The 17,955-nt window shown below is 40.6% G+C and overlaps 1 protein-coding gene across 2 annotated transcripts in view; it reads left to right on the forward strand.

Annotated features, from left to right (window-relative positions):
- The first annotated feature begins 6,266 nt into the window (after positions 1–6,266).
- Positions 6,267–17,955, forward strand: part of WDR64 (WD repeat domain 64) — a 122,095-nt gene continuing 110,406 nt past the window's right edge. For both annotated transcript variants that reach the window (XM_043485765.1, XM_043485764.1), the window contains exons 1-2: positions 6,267–6,411; positions 16,081–16,211. In XM_043485765.1, coding sequence (XP_043341700.1) covers positions 6,267–6,411; positions 16,081–16,211 — 276 coding nt within the window. The remainder of the gene's footprint in view (positions 6,412–16,080; positions 16,212–17,955) is intronic.

Below are 17,955 nucleotides of genomic sequence, written 5' to 3' on the forward strand. Positions count from 1 at the left end.
GAAGAAACATAAAGAAGCCAATGTGGCTGGCTGGAATGAGAATTGCAAAATAAGGGCAGGGAAGTAGGTGAGCAGTGATTGGCCTCAGGTTCTTGGCTATTTTAATAAAATGACTTTGGCTTTAAAGTCCAAGGCAGTGCCTATGTAAGAGGAATAATAGTGAAGGGAAAAAAGAATAAGAGGCTTTTGGCAAATGTTTAAGAATTTTGGTAGGTTTGTTTTTATAATACTATGAATTGTTAAGGTTATCGATTATACTTGGGGTTTCTCAGATGGCACTAGTTGTAAAGAATCCAATTCCTAATGCAGAAGATGAAAGAGACACAGGTTTGATCCCTGGGTAGGGAAGATTCCAAGGAGAAGGAAATGGCAACCATGGAAGGAAATGGACTATAGCATGCCAGGCTTCTTTGTCCTCCACTGTCTCCTGAAGTTTTCTCAAATTCACGTCCATTGAGTCAGTGACGCTAGCTAGCCATTTCACATCCTCTGCCACCTCCTTCTCCTTTTGCCTTCAGTCTTTCCCATCATCAGTGTCTTTTTCAATGAGTTGACTCTTTGCATCAGGTGGTCAAAGTATTGGAGCTTCAGCATCAGTCCTTCCAGTGAATATTCAGGGTTGATTTCCTTTAGGATTGACTGGTTTGATCTCCTTGCTGTCCAAGAGACTCTCAAGAGTCTTCTCCAGCACCACAATTTGAAAGCATCAGTTCTGTGCTTACTCTTCTTGATGGTCACATCCATATAGGACTACTGGAAAAACCATAGCTTTGACAACATAGACCTTTGTCACAAAGTGATGTCTCTGCTTTTTAATTTGCTGTCTAGGTTTATTATAGCTTTTCTTCCTGGGAGCATCTTTTAATTAAAATTTAAATAAAATTTAAAATAAAGGGTCTTTAGTTGTTAGAAAAATGCAAATCAAAACCACAATGAAATACCACTTCAGACCTACTAGGATGGCTATTATCAAAACCTAAAAACAGCAACAAAAAGGAAACTAAAAAGCATTGAAAGAATGTGGAGGAGTTAGAACCCTGCTGTGCCACTACTGAGAATGAAAAATGGTGTAGCCACTGTGGAAACAGTTTGGCAGTTCCTCTGAAAGTTAAGCACGTTTATCAGTGATCCAGTAATTCTGCTCCTAGAAGTATAGCCAAAAGAATTGAAAGCAGGGACTGGAACATGTATTTGTACACAAGTGTTCATAGCAGTATTATTCACAACAGCCAAAAGGTGGAAATAAAGCAAATGTCCATTAATAGACAAATGAATAAAAAATGTGGTATGTACATACCATGAAATATTACTCAGTAATGGAAATAAATGAAATTCCAACACATGCTACAACATAGATGAACCTTGAAAACCTTAGGCTGAGTGAAGTAAGCCTGACACAAAAGGACAAATATTATAGATTCCACTTAGAAGAGGTACTTAGAATAGACAAATCCATAGTAACAGAGAGTAGAGTAGTAGCCACCAGAGGGGAGGAAGAAATGGGGAATTAGTGGTCAATGGGTACAGGACCTCAGTTTGGGGTGATGCAGATGTTCTGGAAATGGATAGTAGAGATGGTTGCACAAAATTGTGAATTACTTAATGCCACTGAATTGTACATTTAAAATGATTGAAATGGTAAATTTTATTGATGTATATTCTAATGCAATAAAAAGCATATGCTAATTATGCCTGCATCTCACTCCCCCAAAGTAGGAAAAGTATATGCAAATGTAACCAATTTACTGAGTGAGCTAAGTCCTGTTCCACTCTTTTGACCCCATGGAGCCTGCCAGGCTCCTTTGTCCAGCACAGTGCAAGCAAAAAGTAATTTTATTCTCTTTGGTACTACTCATTTCAAATATTGTCTTTCCACCTATTCTTCACTGCCCTTGGTTGACATTTTATCAGTTCTCAAAGCCTTTCTAATCAGTTTCAAGTAATATAAAGTCTGGAATATTGTAATACTGACACATTAAAACTCATAGAAAACTCATCTGTCAATCCTCTAAAACAGAGCGTGCTGTAGCCTGGAGAACTTTTGGGGGGTGGGGAGGTAGGAGTGGAGGGAGCAACAGCCAGCTTCTCCCATTTCCTTAAGCACCACCTTTGATGCTGCTCTGGGCCCCTCTGGGATTTTGAGGAAAATCCTCCTTGACTGGTAAAGTTGTCATCTGATATTGGTGCCTTCTGCTTATGCAAATTTTCAGTCTGCGTTTTTCTCTCCTGGGGTGATCTGTGGAGTCTCTAGAGGACCTGAGGTCACTGGAGATATTTTCCCCACAACTCTGTTGACAGGGGCAGTGACTCTCTGTCAGCTGGAGCCTTAGTTCTCCCTCTATGACCCTGATTAGGGTACCCTAGGCCCTCCAGGCAGTCTTCTCCAATAGGGCTCCTCCCAAAGTTATGGACACATGACTACTCTAAAAATTTTCTCTGGAGGTGTTCATTAAGGGTCTCCTCAACCTCGTCATCAGAGAAGACAATGGCAACCCACTCCAGTATTCTTGCCTGGAAAATCCCATGGGCAGAGGAGCCTGGTAGGCTGCAGTCTATGGGGTCTCGAAGAGTCGGACACGACTGAGCAACTTCACTTTCACTTTTCACTTTCATGCATTGGAGAAGGAAATGGCAACCCACTCCAGTGTTCTTGCCTGGAGAATCCCAGGGACGGGGAGCCTGGTGGGCTGCCGTCTGTGGGATTGCACAGAGTTGGACACGACTGAAGTGACTTAGCAGCAGCAACCTCGTAATGAACCTGCCTTCTCTTAAGCCTTCTGAAGAAGAGAATAGACTAGTGTGTGAAGAATTGGTTTCTCAGTGCCTCTGTACATCATCCTTCATGGGCTGTATAGCCCTTTTTCTTTAAAAAAAAAAATGGGGGAATTCTTCAAGCCTATTGTACCATGGAACCTCTGGCAAGACAGAAAGCAGCCTATTTTAGTATCCTCCCACACTGGAGCATTAATTCATTACAACCTCTATATTTCAAACAAATCTTTTCCAAAATATGACAGTGTCAATGGAAACAGGCTTTTGGAGGGTTTTTGTTTTTAATTTAATTTGTTTATTTTGCTGCATTGGAGCAGGATCTTTAGTCACGGCATGTGGGATCTTCCCTGGCCAGGAATTGAACTTGGGCCCCTTGCATTGGGATCACTGAGTCTTAGCCACTGGACCACCAGGGAAGCCCCCAAGAAGACAGGTTTTATCTGCCACTCTTGTTTGGGATCACTGATAATCCTTAGCCTTCTGTGTCATGCACATGACAGCTAAGAGGAAACTTCGACCCTTACTCAACCAAGTAATCTGTCTCCAAGGAGCACATCTTTCCCAGGCCTGTCTAAACTTTGATCCCCAGTGAGAAGAGAAAGATGCCTTGAAGAAATTCTGGCCAAATATATCTAAACCATTTCCTGTCTTAGGAAACATCAGTTAGTGAATGTAATTGAACTTTTTTTTTTTTTTAAAGGAAAATCTGGCATACCTTCAAGTTCTGAATGTCAGTTCTCTTTGCACCTACAGCTGAATTTCTTTATTGAGTAAACTATTAGTCTTTCCAACATCTCCTTCCTTTTCAAAACACTTTCTCCTCTTGGTTTCTGAAATACTCCTTTCTCTTGACTCTTCTACTTCACCGGCCACTCCTACTTAGTTTCCATCAGTGGTTCTTCCTGATCACTCTGACCTCTGAACAGTGGCATGCTCAAGGTTTGGTCCTCAGTTTTTTTGTTTCTTCAAGGAGATCTCATGTAGTCCAATGGCTTTGAATACCACCGAAGTGCTGATGGTGGCTTCCCAGGGGTCCAGTGGTAAAGAATCCACCTACCAATGTAGGAAACGTGAGTTCAATCCCTGGGTCGGGAAGATCCCCTGGAGTAGGAAATACCAGCCACGTCAGTATTCTTGCCTAGCAAATTCCATGGAGGAGCCTTACAGGCTACAGTCCATGGATTGCAAAGAGTTGGACATGACTGAGCAACTAAACACAGCAGAGCAAGTGCTGATGATTTTTAAGCTCTCCCCTGAACCCTAGATTGTTACATCTGACTATTCAATATCCACAATTGTTTATCTAATAGACTTCTCAAACTTAACACATCCCAAATTGAACTCTTAATTCTCTCCTCAAAATCTCCTTCTCCCACTGACTTCCTCCCCAGAAGTGAGTAACTATTCTGTCCTCCCAGAATCCCTGGAATTATTCTTGATTCTTCTCTTGCTATCATATTCCCATCTAATCTATCAGCAAATTCTATCATATCTATCTTCATACAGCCTGACATCTTAGTCCTATCTTCATCTAAACCACTATCATCTCTTACTTGGATTACTGAAATTGCCACCTAGTTGGTTTTCCTGCTTCTACTCTTTCTCTCCTTCAACTTATCTCTACTAAGCAGTTGAATGGAGAAGGAAATGGCAACCCACTCCAGTACTATTGCCTGGGAAATCCCATGGACAGAGGAGCCCAGTGGGCTACAGTTCATGTTGCAATGAGTCAGACACGACTGAGCAACTAACAAGCAGTTGAAACAATCCTTTTCAACTGTGAATCAGATATCAGCATTCTACTCAATAGCAGATTAGTGATTACTCTATAGACTGTTCTTCAACAGATTTGGCTCCACGTCTGACTCTCTGATGTTATCTCCCCACCTTCTCTTCACATACCACATCACCCCAGTCACATGACTGCTTTGTTGTTTCTCAGACATATTAAGCACAGTTTGATATCAGGATTTTATGCATGCTTTTCTTGGAGTACCCTTCTACCATTTGTCCACATGGCTTGCTACCTTACTTCTCTCTGGTTTGTGTCCAGGTGTCTTTTTATTAATGAGTCCTTTTCTGATCCCTCATCCATGTCCTTTGACTTACCCCCAACCCAACATACTTTTACTCTTTTTCTTTAGAGTACTTATCACCTTCTGGCATATTATTTACTTATTTGCTTGTTTGTGTGTCTTCTCCATTAGACTGAAAGCTCAATAAGCTCTTTTGTTCAATGTTGTTTCCTCAGTGCCTAAAATAGTATCTAACATGAAGCAGGTGTTCAGTGAATATCTGCTGAATGAATGGATGGATGAAAATGAGAATGCGTGAGAATGGTAGGAAAAGTAGTCCTTAATGTGTCACTGCCTATACTTTGAAAGCTTTTAAGGGAAAAGAGAAGGAACAAAAGAAATTAGGAGATTTTTTTCCTACATAAAAGTTTTATTTTGTCCTTCTTTTAGTAGCCAGAGATGAATATTAAGGAGACAGTGTTACAACTGGAGGTACCCAGCAATGCTACCTGATTCACTTCTGAATGCAAGGTCTTGCAGATGTTTTTAAAGATGGACTTCAGCTAACTCATCTAAAGCATAGGCAGTTAGCTCATGGTGGTAAGATATTAGACAATCTCTCCTTCCCATAAAGAGTTAAATATTGGAAAACTTGATTCAATAGCAATTGCACTAAATAGTATTGGAGTATTGGAGCTTGCAATTAGAGGAAAGGAGACAAAGAGAAAGCTTCTTCTCATTCAACTAATGATACCTTGAAATAACTTTCCTCTCAGTCAGGAACTACCTCTTCCTCATACTGACTTGCTTTATTATTTTAATTGAAGGACTATACATAAAGGAAGAAAAAGTATTTTTATTCTCTATGACCTCAAAAACTATCTTCATTTGTCATAGAAAGGTCAGATACTGAAATACATTTTCATCTTTAGAAGTTCAGGTATCCAATCAAGTATGGCTGCAAGAAATGTGAATTTTACTCTCCAAGGCATATCCTGAAGAAGGCAAAATGAGGTGAAAAGAGATATATGGGGGAGAAGGTAATGCCCAGTTTCCATACTTGGCCTTTATCCATTTTTCTTTCCTCTTAGGCAGTGTATACACATACCCCACCCCCCCACACACACATACATACATACACACAAATCTGTGGAGAAAGAAATCTCTATTTCCTCTTTATGAAGGAAGGAGGATGTTACAAAGGTATTATGATGCAATAAGGACCATATGAAGGACACTGGTAACATTATGAGGTCAGGGGTTTTACTGAAGTGTTTGCCTATGTGAAATGCATTAGACCTAAGTCAGTATTTTCCCTGCTATACTCCTACCCACAGTATGGGATGTTAAGATCAAAGGAATGAGACCTAGGGCAAAAATTGAGGCAGCAGGGAGGCATTGCAACAACTGGGAGGTTTTCCAAGTTGGCAAATTTACATTGTTATTTCTGGACAGAAATAAAAGATTCCCTATGTTCTTATGGATATCAAGGAGGAAAAACATATCAACACTGCACTGCAGGTTAGCAGTTTCAGGACAGCCTTGAAAGGGTTTGAAAGATTGGTTGAACACCTAGCGGCCCAGAAAAGAGATGAAAGAGCCGGCTTGTTTACCCAAAAAGAAGGTAAGATCAGTGAACATGGGGCAGTCCAGTTGGGTCTGTTGATTAGAACTGGGAATACAATCAAACATAAAGATGATATAATTTAATAATTTACAAATTACTTTAATAAATATAATTTAATTACTTCTTGTAACAGGGAGAGGCAACATAGCTGAATAGCAAAGACATTGAATGGGAGGGTGGTGTCCAGTTCCTCATCTGATTCTGTCCTTGAATAGCTAAGTGGACTTGAGGAAGCTCTTTTCACTTCTCTGAATGTTAGCTCTTCAAATGTAAAATTAGGGGGGGTGGGTTAATTGACATCTAAGACTTCTTCTGTGGAATCTACCATTTGACGTCTTACTGGTTGCTCTGGGACTCTCAATAGGGCATTGCAGGCATGCTTAGTCGCTTAGTTGTGTCCAATTCTTTGTGACCCCATGGACTGCAGACTGCCAGGCTCTTCTGTCCATGGAATTCTCCAGGAAAGAATACTGGAGTGGGTAGCCATTCCATTCTCCAGGGGGCCTTCTAGACCCAGGGATCAAACCCAGGTTTCCTGTCTTGCAGGCAGATTCATTACCACTTGAGTGACTAGTGCATACTGATCATTAGTAAGCCACATGAACCACCTGCCATCACTTTACCTAAGGGTATCACAAGATCATAAAGAATTTTTTAAGTAAGGCAAAGTTTCCTGCCTCACCGTGATTCACTCTCTGGGCCTCTCCTCATGTCTCTAGGCTGGAATAATTTCAAGCATGCCAAGGTAAGGAGATGGTGGTGAGCAGTGATCTGCCAGGATTACTAGAATCAGATACCAACACAGAACTGAATGTATAGCTCCACGGTCAAGGTTGAAGGGGAGTGGTGTAGTGTGTAGCTTCAGATCATTGAGGATAGCAGTGAAGAGTAAGGCTTAATGGTAGAGTAAAATTCTAACAGAACAAATCCTGCTGTTGTCAGGAAAGTAGTGGGGCCCACATAACTGCTAGAGGGTCAGCTGGGCCAGCCTCTTAATATGCCAGGCTGGAGTAGGAAATGGCAACTCACTCCAGTATTTTTGCCTGGGAAATCCTATGGATAGAGGAGTCTGCTGGGCTACAGTTCCTGGGGCTGCAAAGAGAAGGACACGACTGAGTGACTGAACAACAATGACAACAACATAGCCATAAATAAGTGAAAATGTTGACTTTGGGTGTTCAAACCCAAACCAGTATTATTTGAATAGTCTTGTTGACTTAAAAAAGATGTACAACCTGAGAGTTGCGAGTTAAATTTTATTGGAGGCAAAATGGGGACTGCAGTCTGGGAGACAGCACCTCAGATACCTCTGAGAGACTGCTTCAAGAGGTAGTGGGGGAAGGTCAATATATGAGATTTTGGTGAAATGGAAGTTCATGCAATCAAGCACTTATCTTACAAAAGATTTTCTGATAGTCACAAGGAGCTGAAGTCACCATTAAGGGATTAAGGACTTTTCTAGATATGAGGAGAGTGCAAGGGATGGGGTCGTTAAATCAGTTCCTGAAAATATCTAACTATCTAAAAACCTGTTCCACCATTTTTCCTGGAGCTTGTGCCTGTGTGCTAAGTCACTTCAGTCCTGTCTTATTCTTTGCGGCCGATGGACTAAAGCCCACCAGACTCCTCTGTCTATGAGATTCTCCAGGCAAGAACACTAGAGTGGGTTGCCATGGCCTCCTCCAGGAGATCTTCCCGACCCAGGGATCAAACCCAAGTCTCTTACAACTCCTGTATTGTGAAGTGGGTTCCTTACCACTAGTGCCACCTAGGAACCCCTGCTCTCCACCCTGAACTCCCTTCGGGGAGTGTCAAAGGTCAGCTGCTACAGCAGCACAGATTCAATCCCAGCAAAGGCAGATGGCAAATGCCCTTGGCAACTGCCAATTTGTAGTCGATAGTATTTAAGAATTTACAAATCATTTTAATAAATACAATTTAATTACTTCTCATAACAATTCTAAAAGGCAAATATTACTGTCATTGCTATTTTTGTTGTTGTTGAGTTGCTAAGTCATGTCCAACTCTTTTGCCACCCCATGGATGTCTAGTCAAAGCCATGCTTTGTCTAGTAGTCATGTATAGATGTGAGAGTTGGACCACAAAGAAAGCTGAGTGCCAAAGAATTGATGCTTTTGAACTGTGTTGTTGGAGAAGACTCTTGAAAGTCCCTTAGACAGCAAGGAGACCAAACCAGCCAATCCTAAAGGAAATCAGTCCTGAATTTTCATTGGAAGGACTGATACTGAAGCTGAAGCTCCAATACTTTGGATACCTGATGCGAAGAACTGACTTATTGGAAAAGACCCTGATGCTGGGAAAGATTGAAGGCGGGAGGAGAAGGGGATGACAGAGGATGAGGTGGTTGGGTGACATCACCGACTCAATTGACATGAGTTTGAGTAAACTCTGGGAGTTGGTGATGGATAGGGAGGCCAGGCGTGCTGCAGTCCATGGGGTCACAAAGAGTTGGACATGGCTGAGTGACTGAACTGAATTGGACTCTAGTCTGCTAGGCTCCTTATTGCTATTAACTCCGTTTTATTTGTTAACAAATGAGAGATACGTAAAAATCATCTGTTCAGGTCACTCAATTCCTAAGTGTTAGAGCTGACTCAGACCTTTTATTAATAGATATGCTCTTGTTAAGTGATTGAGAACTTGGCTGGGCTTTCTAAACTACTCAGTAAGGTTTCATGTTTTCCTAGTCCCCTTGTCAGTTTAACTCTCTCTGTAACTGATTTTCCAAACCCTTGCACTTTTTCTGAGTCCTCAATAGGATCTCACCTCCTCTCAGTCAAGCTTCCACCATCATAAGTGAAAGCAAAGCCAACAGATAAGAACTCTCTCAAACTCTCTCTCTTCCACTTCCAAAGTACCTGAAGCGATACCTGTCCTTTCTTCCATGCCTCCTCCCCTCCAGAGCTGTTGCTACCTTGCTGCAACAACTGCAAAAGCCTCCTTTTCCACTGGTTTTGTCCTCTAAAACTAAAATTATGATGACAATCCTTACCTTGACTTTCTCTTCCTTTTAAGCTTGTATGTTTTTCTTTTGCTTCTCTGCTAAATTTCCCCATAGTGTCACCACTTCATTTTCAATCAAGTATGGCTTCCTTCATCACTTTGCTGAAAAATCCTCTTACCACGGTATTCGATCACCTAATATGCCTGCCAAATTCAACAATTTGTTTATATTTTCCAGCTTACTTGGCCATTTCACTGCATAAACAGTTAGCTGCTACTGCTTCTAGAAATTCTCTTCTGTGTCACCTATGAACACCACTCTCCTCTTATTTTTTCTTCTTCTCATTCTTTCTTTGCGTCTTTTTCTCTTGAGCTTTGCTTGCATTCTCTCTCAGTCTTACAGCATAGACATCAACTACCTAGTCTCCTAAGCCAGGTGTCTTGGTATAAATTTTGACTCTCTATTTCACGGCATCTCACTCTTGGGTTATTATAACAGCTTCTTTATATAATGGTCTTCTTGCCAAGAGTGATTCCTTTCTGTATACTTCTGCTGGGAGATTTTCCTTTAAAAATCTGTGTAGAATTTCCACATTCCTAGTATATTCAGTTCAGTTCAGTTCAATCACTCAGTCGTGTCAGACTCTTTGCGACCCCGTGGACTGTAGCCTACCAGGCTCCTCCATCCATGGGATTTTCCAGGCAAGAGTACTGGAGTGGGTTGCCATTTCCTTCTCCAGGGGATCTTCCCGACCCAGGGACCGAACCCGGGTCTCCCACATTGTAGACAGACACTTCACCATGTCAGCCACCAGGGAAGTCCTAGTATGTTAGGGCACCTTTAAAATCCATATATGTTAACTTGACATCATCCCCTAGCCTACTCCAGTTGTAGCTCTTTGCAATTGCCCTGCCTGCACCTTCTGTCCTAACATGAACTTCTCAGCATTTCCAAACCTGGCATACTGTTGACTACTCTGATTTTGCACGAGTCATCCCTGCAAAGTGGTGTACATTTCCTCCCTTTTGGAGGGTCTATGAATACTTCCTCATTTTTCAAGATCCAAATCAAATGTCACTTCTTCACAAAAACGTCCAAACTTTTCCTGAGCAAAGCCACCCTTAGAAATTTTGATGCACTTTATTGCCATCTCAAGGAATTTACTGCTGATCTTAACTTGTTGAAATTGATATACGTGTGTGTATTCCTGCCCTTTCTTTCCAGCATTGAACTGTGAGTGCTTTGAAGACTTGGTAACCTCGGGGTTAGCCCAGAGTCTGAAGCCAGGAAGTGCTCCTTAAATGTGTGCTAAACAAATAAACCTTGCTTAAATATACAAGCTTGCAATTACAAAGCCACACTGAAAATTTCTTTCTCTAATATATATGTTTATATGCACACACATATACATATATATATATTTATGTTTAGAGAGAGAACACATATATATTATAGACATATCTACATTTTTATAGTACATTATACTATAACTAAAGTGTAATGTACTAGTGAGTGTAGTTTATAGTTATATATGTATATATATGTGTATTAGATTTGATCTAAACTAAGTACGGCTAGATAAATTACCTTTATGACAGGGACTAAACTAAAAGATTGAGAAGGGAGAAATGTAATCTGAATTTTTATCAGACTGCTAATACTGGCATACATTCATTTTTGTTGTTGTTGTTATTAACTTGCTTAGTTGTGTCTGACTCTTTTGAGATACCACAGACGGTAGCCCACCAGGCCCCTCTGTCCATGGGAATTCCCAGGCAAGAATACTGGAGTGGGTTGTCATTTCTTTCTCCAGGTGATCTTCCCAACCCTAGAGATCGAACCTGTGTCTCCTCCCTGGCAGGTGGATTCTTTACCAGTGGGTCACTTGGGAAGCCCCAAATCGGGTCTACCTCTCATCATAGGCAAGACAGGCAAGAAGCTGAGAACTAGAGAGAATGTTTCTTAACGGCACCGTTGTTTACCTCAAAAACTATATCAAGTATATTGTAGGAGTTCATCTGTGCAATATTGCTCTTAAATCTTCTTGATAATTACCCAATAGACTTAAAATCATTTGAGGAAAGAAAAGTCTTACATTCCTTATCCAGTGGCATTTAGAATGAGACATCTATATGTACTAGTTGGTATGAATTTAAAACAGCTAAGCTATTTGGATCTCTCATATGAATTCAAACTTAATATTACCAAGATTGAATGGTTTATTTTTCTCAAGAAATATGACTCTTACTCATTTGCCCCTGTTTTGGTAAATAGTACCAATATCTGTTCAGTTTTGAAATCAGAAACGTGAGTGTCATTCTAGAACAAGCTTTCTTAACCTTGATACTGCTGACATTTGGGGCTTGATAATTCTTTGTTCTGTCTGCATGTGTATTCTATGAGTATGTGTGTGAGGCCAGGAGTGGGGGCGGGCTATCTTATGCACTGCAGAATATTTAGTGTCATCTCTGGCTTCTACCCACCAGATGTCAGAAGCATCCTCATCCCTCATTGTAACAATCAAAAATGTCTGCAGACATTGCCAAATGGCCTATGAGAGAGGTAGGGCAAACCCTCCCAATAACAACCATTACTCTAGAATCCAGCCTGTCCTTCACTCACAAATTCTGTCCCCCAAACTTACAAGCTATTAGCAAGTCTTTGCAATTCTTCTTCCAGCCATATCTCACCATCTCAGTGATCTCTCTTTGGTACCTGTGTGTGTATGTGTGTATGAGTTGCTCAGTCATGTCCGACTCTGGGTGACCGCATGGACTGTAGCCCCCCAGGCTTCTCTGTCCATTGAATTCTCCAGGCAAGAATACTGGAGTGGGTTGTCATTTCCTTCTCCAGGGATCTTCCCAAGCCCGGAATTGAACCCAGGTCTCCTGCATTGCAGGCAGATTATTTACCATCGTGCCTATACCACTTATCACCCAGCCGAGGACACTTTCAAGAATGAAAGGTGTTGTTATTAATAATTAAGTGGACAAAATAGGTGGGCTTCCCAAGTGGATCAGTGGTACAGAATCCACCTGCCAATGCAGGAGATGTGAGTTCAATCCTTTAGTCAGGAAGATCCCCTGGAAGAGGAAACGGCAACTCACTCCGGTATGCTTGCCTGGGAATTCCCATGGACAGAGGAGCCTGGCAGGCTACAGTTCATGAGGTGGCAAAGAGTCAGACAGGATTGAGCAACTGAGCACACACGCACAGAGAAAAGAGGCATAAATGTATCATCTTGACCTAAGCCTCCACATCTGAAACCTGAACTAAATGCTCAAACCCCTCACTAACTTTATAGTTTTTATCCTTGTCTCCTCATAGCAACCAGGGTCTTTCAAACACGCTAGTGATAGCTCACCATTATGCTTCGAATAAAATACAAACTTCTAACTCTAACTTGGCCCTTCTTCTTCTCTGATCTCACCTCATGATAACTTTCCCCAGTCCTCACTATACTTCATATCACTGACCTTTCTTTCCAGAATACACCAAGCTCTTTCCTGCCTTAGCATCTTCGTGTTTGTCAGCCTCTACCTAAAATGCTCTTCTCAAGCTTTAGCATGTGTCTGACTCCTTTTGCTTATCGGGTCTCAGCTTTGTTGCTTTTTACCTGTCCTTAGAAAGGGATTCTCTCAGGTCCACCCTCACCCACCAGCACAGGATAATTCTGTTAGTATCACATCTCCCTATTGATTTCCTTCTGAGCATTTATCTCCTTCTCAACTTAATGATTCTCACATTGCTACTAAGCTATGACCTACTTACAGTAAAACACAGAAAGTGCACTGCTTTTAAGTGTATAACTCAATACATTTGGACATATGTAAACTTACCTGTAGGTGTCAACTAGGTCAAGACAGAATATCTCTACCATTCCAGAATGTTCTCTCAGGCCCTGTTACGCAGATAACCACTAATCCAATGTCCATCTCTAGTAATTAGTCTTGCCTGTCATAGCCTGTAAATATTTTGTTCACTTGATTTTCTGTTTATCCCATTAGAATATAAACTACCAGAAGAAGGGGTCTTGGCTACCTAGTTTTCCATTCTATGACCACTGTCTAGCTCAGCTCTGACACATAAGTTGCTTAATGTATATTTGTGTCTAACTCCTTGTTGTCCTGTAACTCAATAGCTATGCCTCAGTGAATCACGAAATCTGTCAAAATCAACATTCAGTCAATGGTGTGGGTTGTGTACCTGTGTGGTTACAGTGTCAAATAGTCAACAGTTGTTCTTCATAGTGATTGTAATCATGCCCATTTAATAGGTGGGAAAGTAGAAAGTTAGAAGTATTGAATTACTAGTATGGCTCACAAAAAAATCAATAATTAACAAAGCTCAGCTCAGTTCAGTTCAGTCACTCAGTCATGTCCGACTCTTTGTGACCCCATGAACTTGTAGCACGCCAGGCCTCCCTGTCCATCATCAACTCCTGGAGTTTACCCAAACCCATGTCCATTCAGTCGGTGATGCCATCCAACCATCTCATCCTCTGTCATCCCCTTCTCCTCCTGCCCTCAATCTTTCCCAGCATCAGGGTCTTTTCAAATGAATCAGCTCTACACATCAGGTGGCCAAAGTACTGGAGTTTCAGCTTCAACATCAATCCTTCCAGTGAACACCCAGGACTGATCTTCTTCAGGATGAACTGGTTGGATCTCTTGCAGTCCAAGGGACTCTCAAGAGTCTTCTCCAACACCACAGTTCAAAAGCATCAATTCTTCAGTGCTCAGCTTTCTTCACAGTCCAACTCTCACATCCATACATGACCACTGGAAAAACCATAGCCTTGACTAGATGGACCTTTGTTGGCAAAGTAATGTCTCTGCTTTTTAATATGCTGTCTAGGTTAGTCAAAACTTTCCTTCCAAGGAGTAAGCATCTTTTAATTTCATGGCTGCAATCACCATCCGCAGTGATTTTGGAGCCCTGAAAAATAAAGTCAGCCACTGTTTCCACTGTTTCCCCATCTATCTGCCATGAAGTGACGGGACTGGATGCCATGATCTTAGTTTTCTAAATGTTGAGCTTTTAAGCCAACTTTTTCACTCTCCTCTTTCACTTTCATCAAGCGGCTCTTTAGTTCTCTTCAATTTCTGCATAAGGGTGGTGTCCTCTGCATATCTGAGGTTATTGATATTTCTCCCGGCAATCTTGATTCCAGCTTGTGCTTCTTCCAGCCTAGTGTTTCTCATGATGTACTCTGCATATAAGTTAAATAAGCAGGGTGACAATATACAGCCTTGACCTACTCCTTTTCCTATTTGGAACCAGTCTGTTGTTCCACGTCCAGTTCTAACTGTTGCTTCCTGACCTGCATACAGCTAGAGTACAGATTTTTTTTTTTTTCACTTTGTCTAGCATGTGGCAAGTTAGTGATAAAAAGTCAGGAAAAATCAGATGTTATCCAAGACTTTAGGAAACTTGACATTAGTAAAAATTATTTCAAGGAGAGAGGTTTTAGAAGAGAGAGTGTAAAACAGATTGGAGCCTTTCAACAATTACAGAACAACTGCAAATGGTAAAGAGAAAGAGGGAAGTTACACAAATAATGACAGTAGATATGAAGAACATTATTGAATGTGCTCTGCATGTAAAGGATTGGGATAAACTGTGAAAAGTAATGCATTACAAGGGTTAGGGGCAGGAGAATTCTGGGAACCAAGGAACCTGCAGGTAGGTTGTTACCACACGCACTTCCAGTAACAATCTCTTTGCTGAGACCTAAGAGGATTAAGGGGCAAGTGAGGGCTCAGGATCTGTGGGAGTTCCATTGAAAGGTGGTATGGAGACCTGTCTTTCTTGTGTTGAATAAATTCACTTCTCTTTCCCTTAACATGTATCAGAACTTTATTATGAGCTGAACTCTCTCATCACATACTCCTCTTCCCATTCTTCTTTCTTTCACAGGAGTTCCCCCCACCCCCAGTAAATTTCTTGCAATTCTGCATCTGTCTTGGGGTTTGCTTCTTAGAGAATCCAAAATGAAACACCCTTACTTTACATCACATGTTAAAATATGCTGAGATGAACTAATGACATAATGAAAAAAATAAAACAATTTTGGTGAGAAAAAAACAAAGCAAAACAAAAGAAGACATGCTCTTTGCTCACTTTTATCGTCTACCCAAGATTAGTTCGAGGAAATACTCCTCTTAGTAAAACTTCTTCCTAATAGGAAAGAAGTAATTCACTTTCTTACCTTTGTATTCCTGAACAAGACTTCTAAAACAATTGAAATAAAATCTGGAGGAGATACTAAACACCAAAATAAATTATTTCTTTCTGGCTATGTAATATTCTAGCCAAGAGCTTGGTTATGTTCCCATGGAAAGATCTTTAAACTTTAGAAGTTTTTATAGGTTGAAATAAGGAAATAGATTGGGCTTCCCAGGTTGCTCAGTAGTAAAGAATCCACCTGCCAATGCAGGAAACATGGGTTCGATCCTTGAGTTGGGAAGATCCCCTGGAGGACGGCATGGCAACCCACTCCAGTATTCTTGCCTGGAGAATCCCCTTGGACAGAGGAGCCTGGTGAACTACAACCCATAGGATCACAAAAAGTCAGATACGACTTAGCAACTAAATCATCACCACCAGGAAATAAATTAGAAAATAGAAAAAAGCAACTAAAAATGCATTATAGTCCTTTGAATTTTATGACAATATTCTTGTGCTTTGTTACAATGCAGATGCAATTGATTATGACAAGTTTTACAAGATGGTACAGGAACTCTTTGGTCCGGAAGTGAAGAGTCAAGATGTGAAATGCTTTTATAGGAAGCTCTGCAACAATCCAGATGCATCTATAGACTGGTGTGAGGTATCCACTTTTCTTGTTTATAATATGAAATCCTGGTATTATTTTTCCCTGTTCAGCAAAAAAAAAAAGAAAAAAAGAAAAGAAGTGTTAACCCCATAGGGATTAACCACAGTGTGCCTGTGGCATGATTCAATGCTATACCCATTAAAGGCAAGGCACTGCCCATAATTAAAAGTGAGTAAGGCAGACAGGGTAAGGTTTTCATTACATTCTAAATGAGATATTCTTTTTCAGTAGTGTCAATGTATATAAATTTCAGTATATCCATATTTTTAAGAGAAGAATGAGGTTGACCAGCTCTTATGTTTCCTGAGTCATTTTCTTATCAGTACGGTATTGATTCCTTACATATCATTCTGGTGTTATTGGAAGAACATATAGAAGCATATTTGATTGCAAAGTAATCTGTGAACTATGAAAAAAGAGAGGGGGAATTCTTCACTCATTTAAAACTCACAGAACACTGCATTCTATAGATTTGTTTACAAATCTAAAAGGATTTGAGGTAACTTAGAATTGAAAAAAATGCACACTGCATACAGAGTAATCAAAATGATCTCTTAAATTATTTGGCTGTCTCTGAAAAATCAGAAGATACAGTAGAAAAGGAAAAAGCAGGATTTAATGGATTTGACTGTCACATTTAAGGAACTAGTTAATATGTGTATATAGAATTTTGAATCAAAGATTTAGCAAAGATACATCTTCTCAATTATATATAGGGCCATCACAAAATTGACTATATGGAAAGCTAAAAGTAATATTTCAATTGATTCCAATTTGATAAAATTAGAAACCAATAGTAAATGATAGCTCAGATCCTCAAAGTCAAACAAATAAATTCATCAATTAATTTTGGGGAAAAAATTGCAAACAAAAAAATATTTCTATTAAGCCTTTAAGGAACACAAAATTCCCAAACTGAAACGGAGAAAGAGCCTGCAGGACCTTCCCAGTAGGTCTGGGACAAAACAGACTGCTCTGTGTCCCTGCTTGTTGTTGATTGGGAAAAGCAGCTATAGAAATATACCATGACTCCCTAGGCTCTCCAGGCAGAGCAAAGGACAGGCCCTAGCAGTTAATGTTTGGGGAAGTAAAAAATGCAGAAACAAAGACAGGAGAGTCAGGCAGGAGAGTACCTATAGCTTGAGCAGTTATGGCTATAGCTTAAAGAGTTAAACATAACAGATCTATCACAAAGACCCCAGATTCTGTTTTAAAGACCTAACCCTGAGTATGAAACATGTACCTAACTTTTGCAGACATTAAAACACCCACCAGGTTGACTGCAACTTTAACCAGAAGTTCACTGCATCAGTATGCCCCTGGCATGTAACCCCCAGACTAGTTAGAACCAGAAAACTGAAAATGGGGATTCCAACACATCAGCTAATCAGGGAATTTGAGCACAAGCTGATTTTGATTGTGAGCACAAGCTGATCACATACCCTGATTCTTTGCATCTGACTTACTTCACTTAGCATAATACTCTCAAGGTCCAGCATGTTATTGCAAACAGCAGAATTTCCTTTTATCTAACCTAACAACTCAAACTCATGTTCATCGAATCAGTGATGCCTTCCAACCATCTCATCCTCTGTCATCCCCTTCTCCTGCCTTCAATCTTTCTCAGCATCAGGGTCTTTTCTAAGGAGTCAGTTTGTTGCATCAGGTGACCTAAACATTGGAGCTTCAGCTTCAGCATCAGTCATTCCAATGAATACTCAGGACTGATTTTCTTTAT

This window comes from Cervus canadensis, chromosome 13 (genome assembly GCF_019320065.1).
Source record: "Cervus canadensis isolate Bull #8, Minnesota chromosome 13, ASM1932006v1, whole genome shotgun sequence".
NCBI classification, from domain to species: Eukaryota; Metazoa; Chordata; class Mammalia; order Artiodactyla; family Cervidae; genus Cervus; species Cervus canadensis.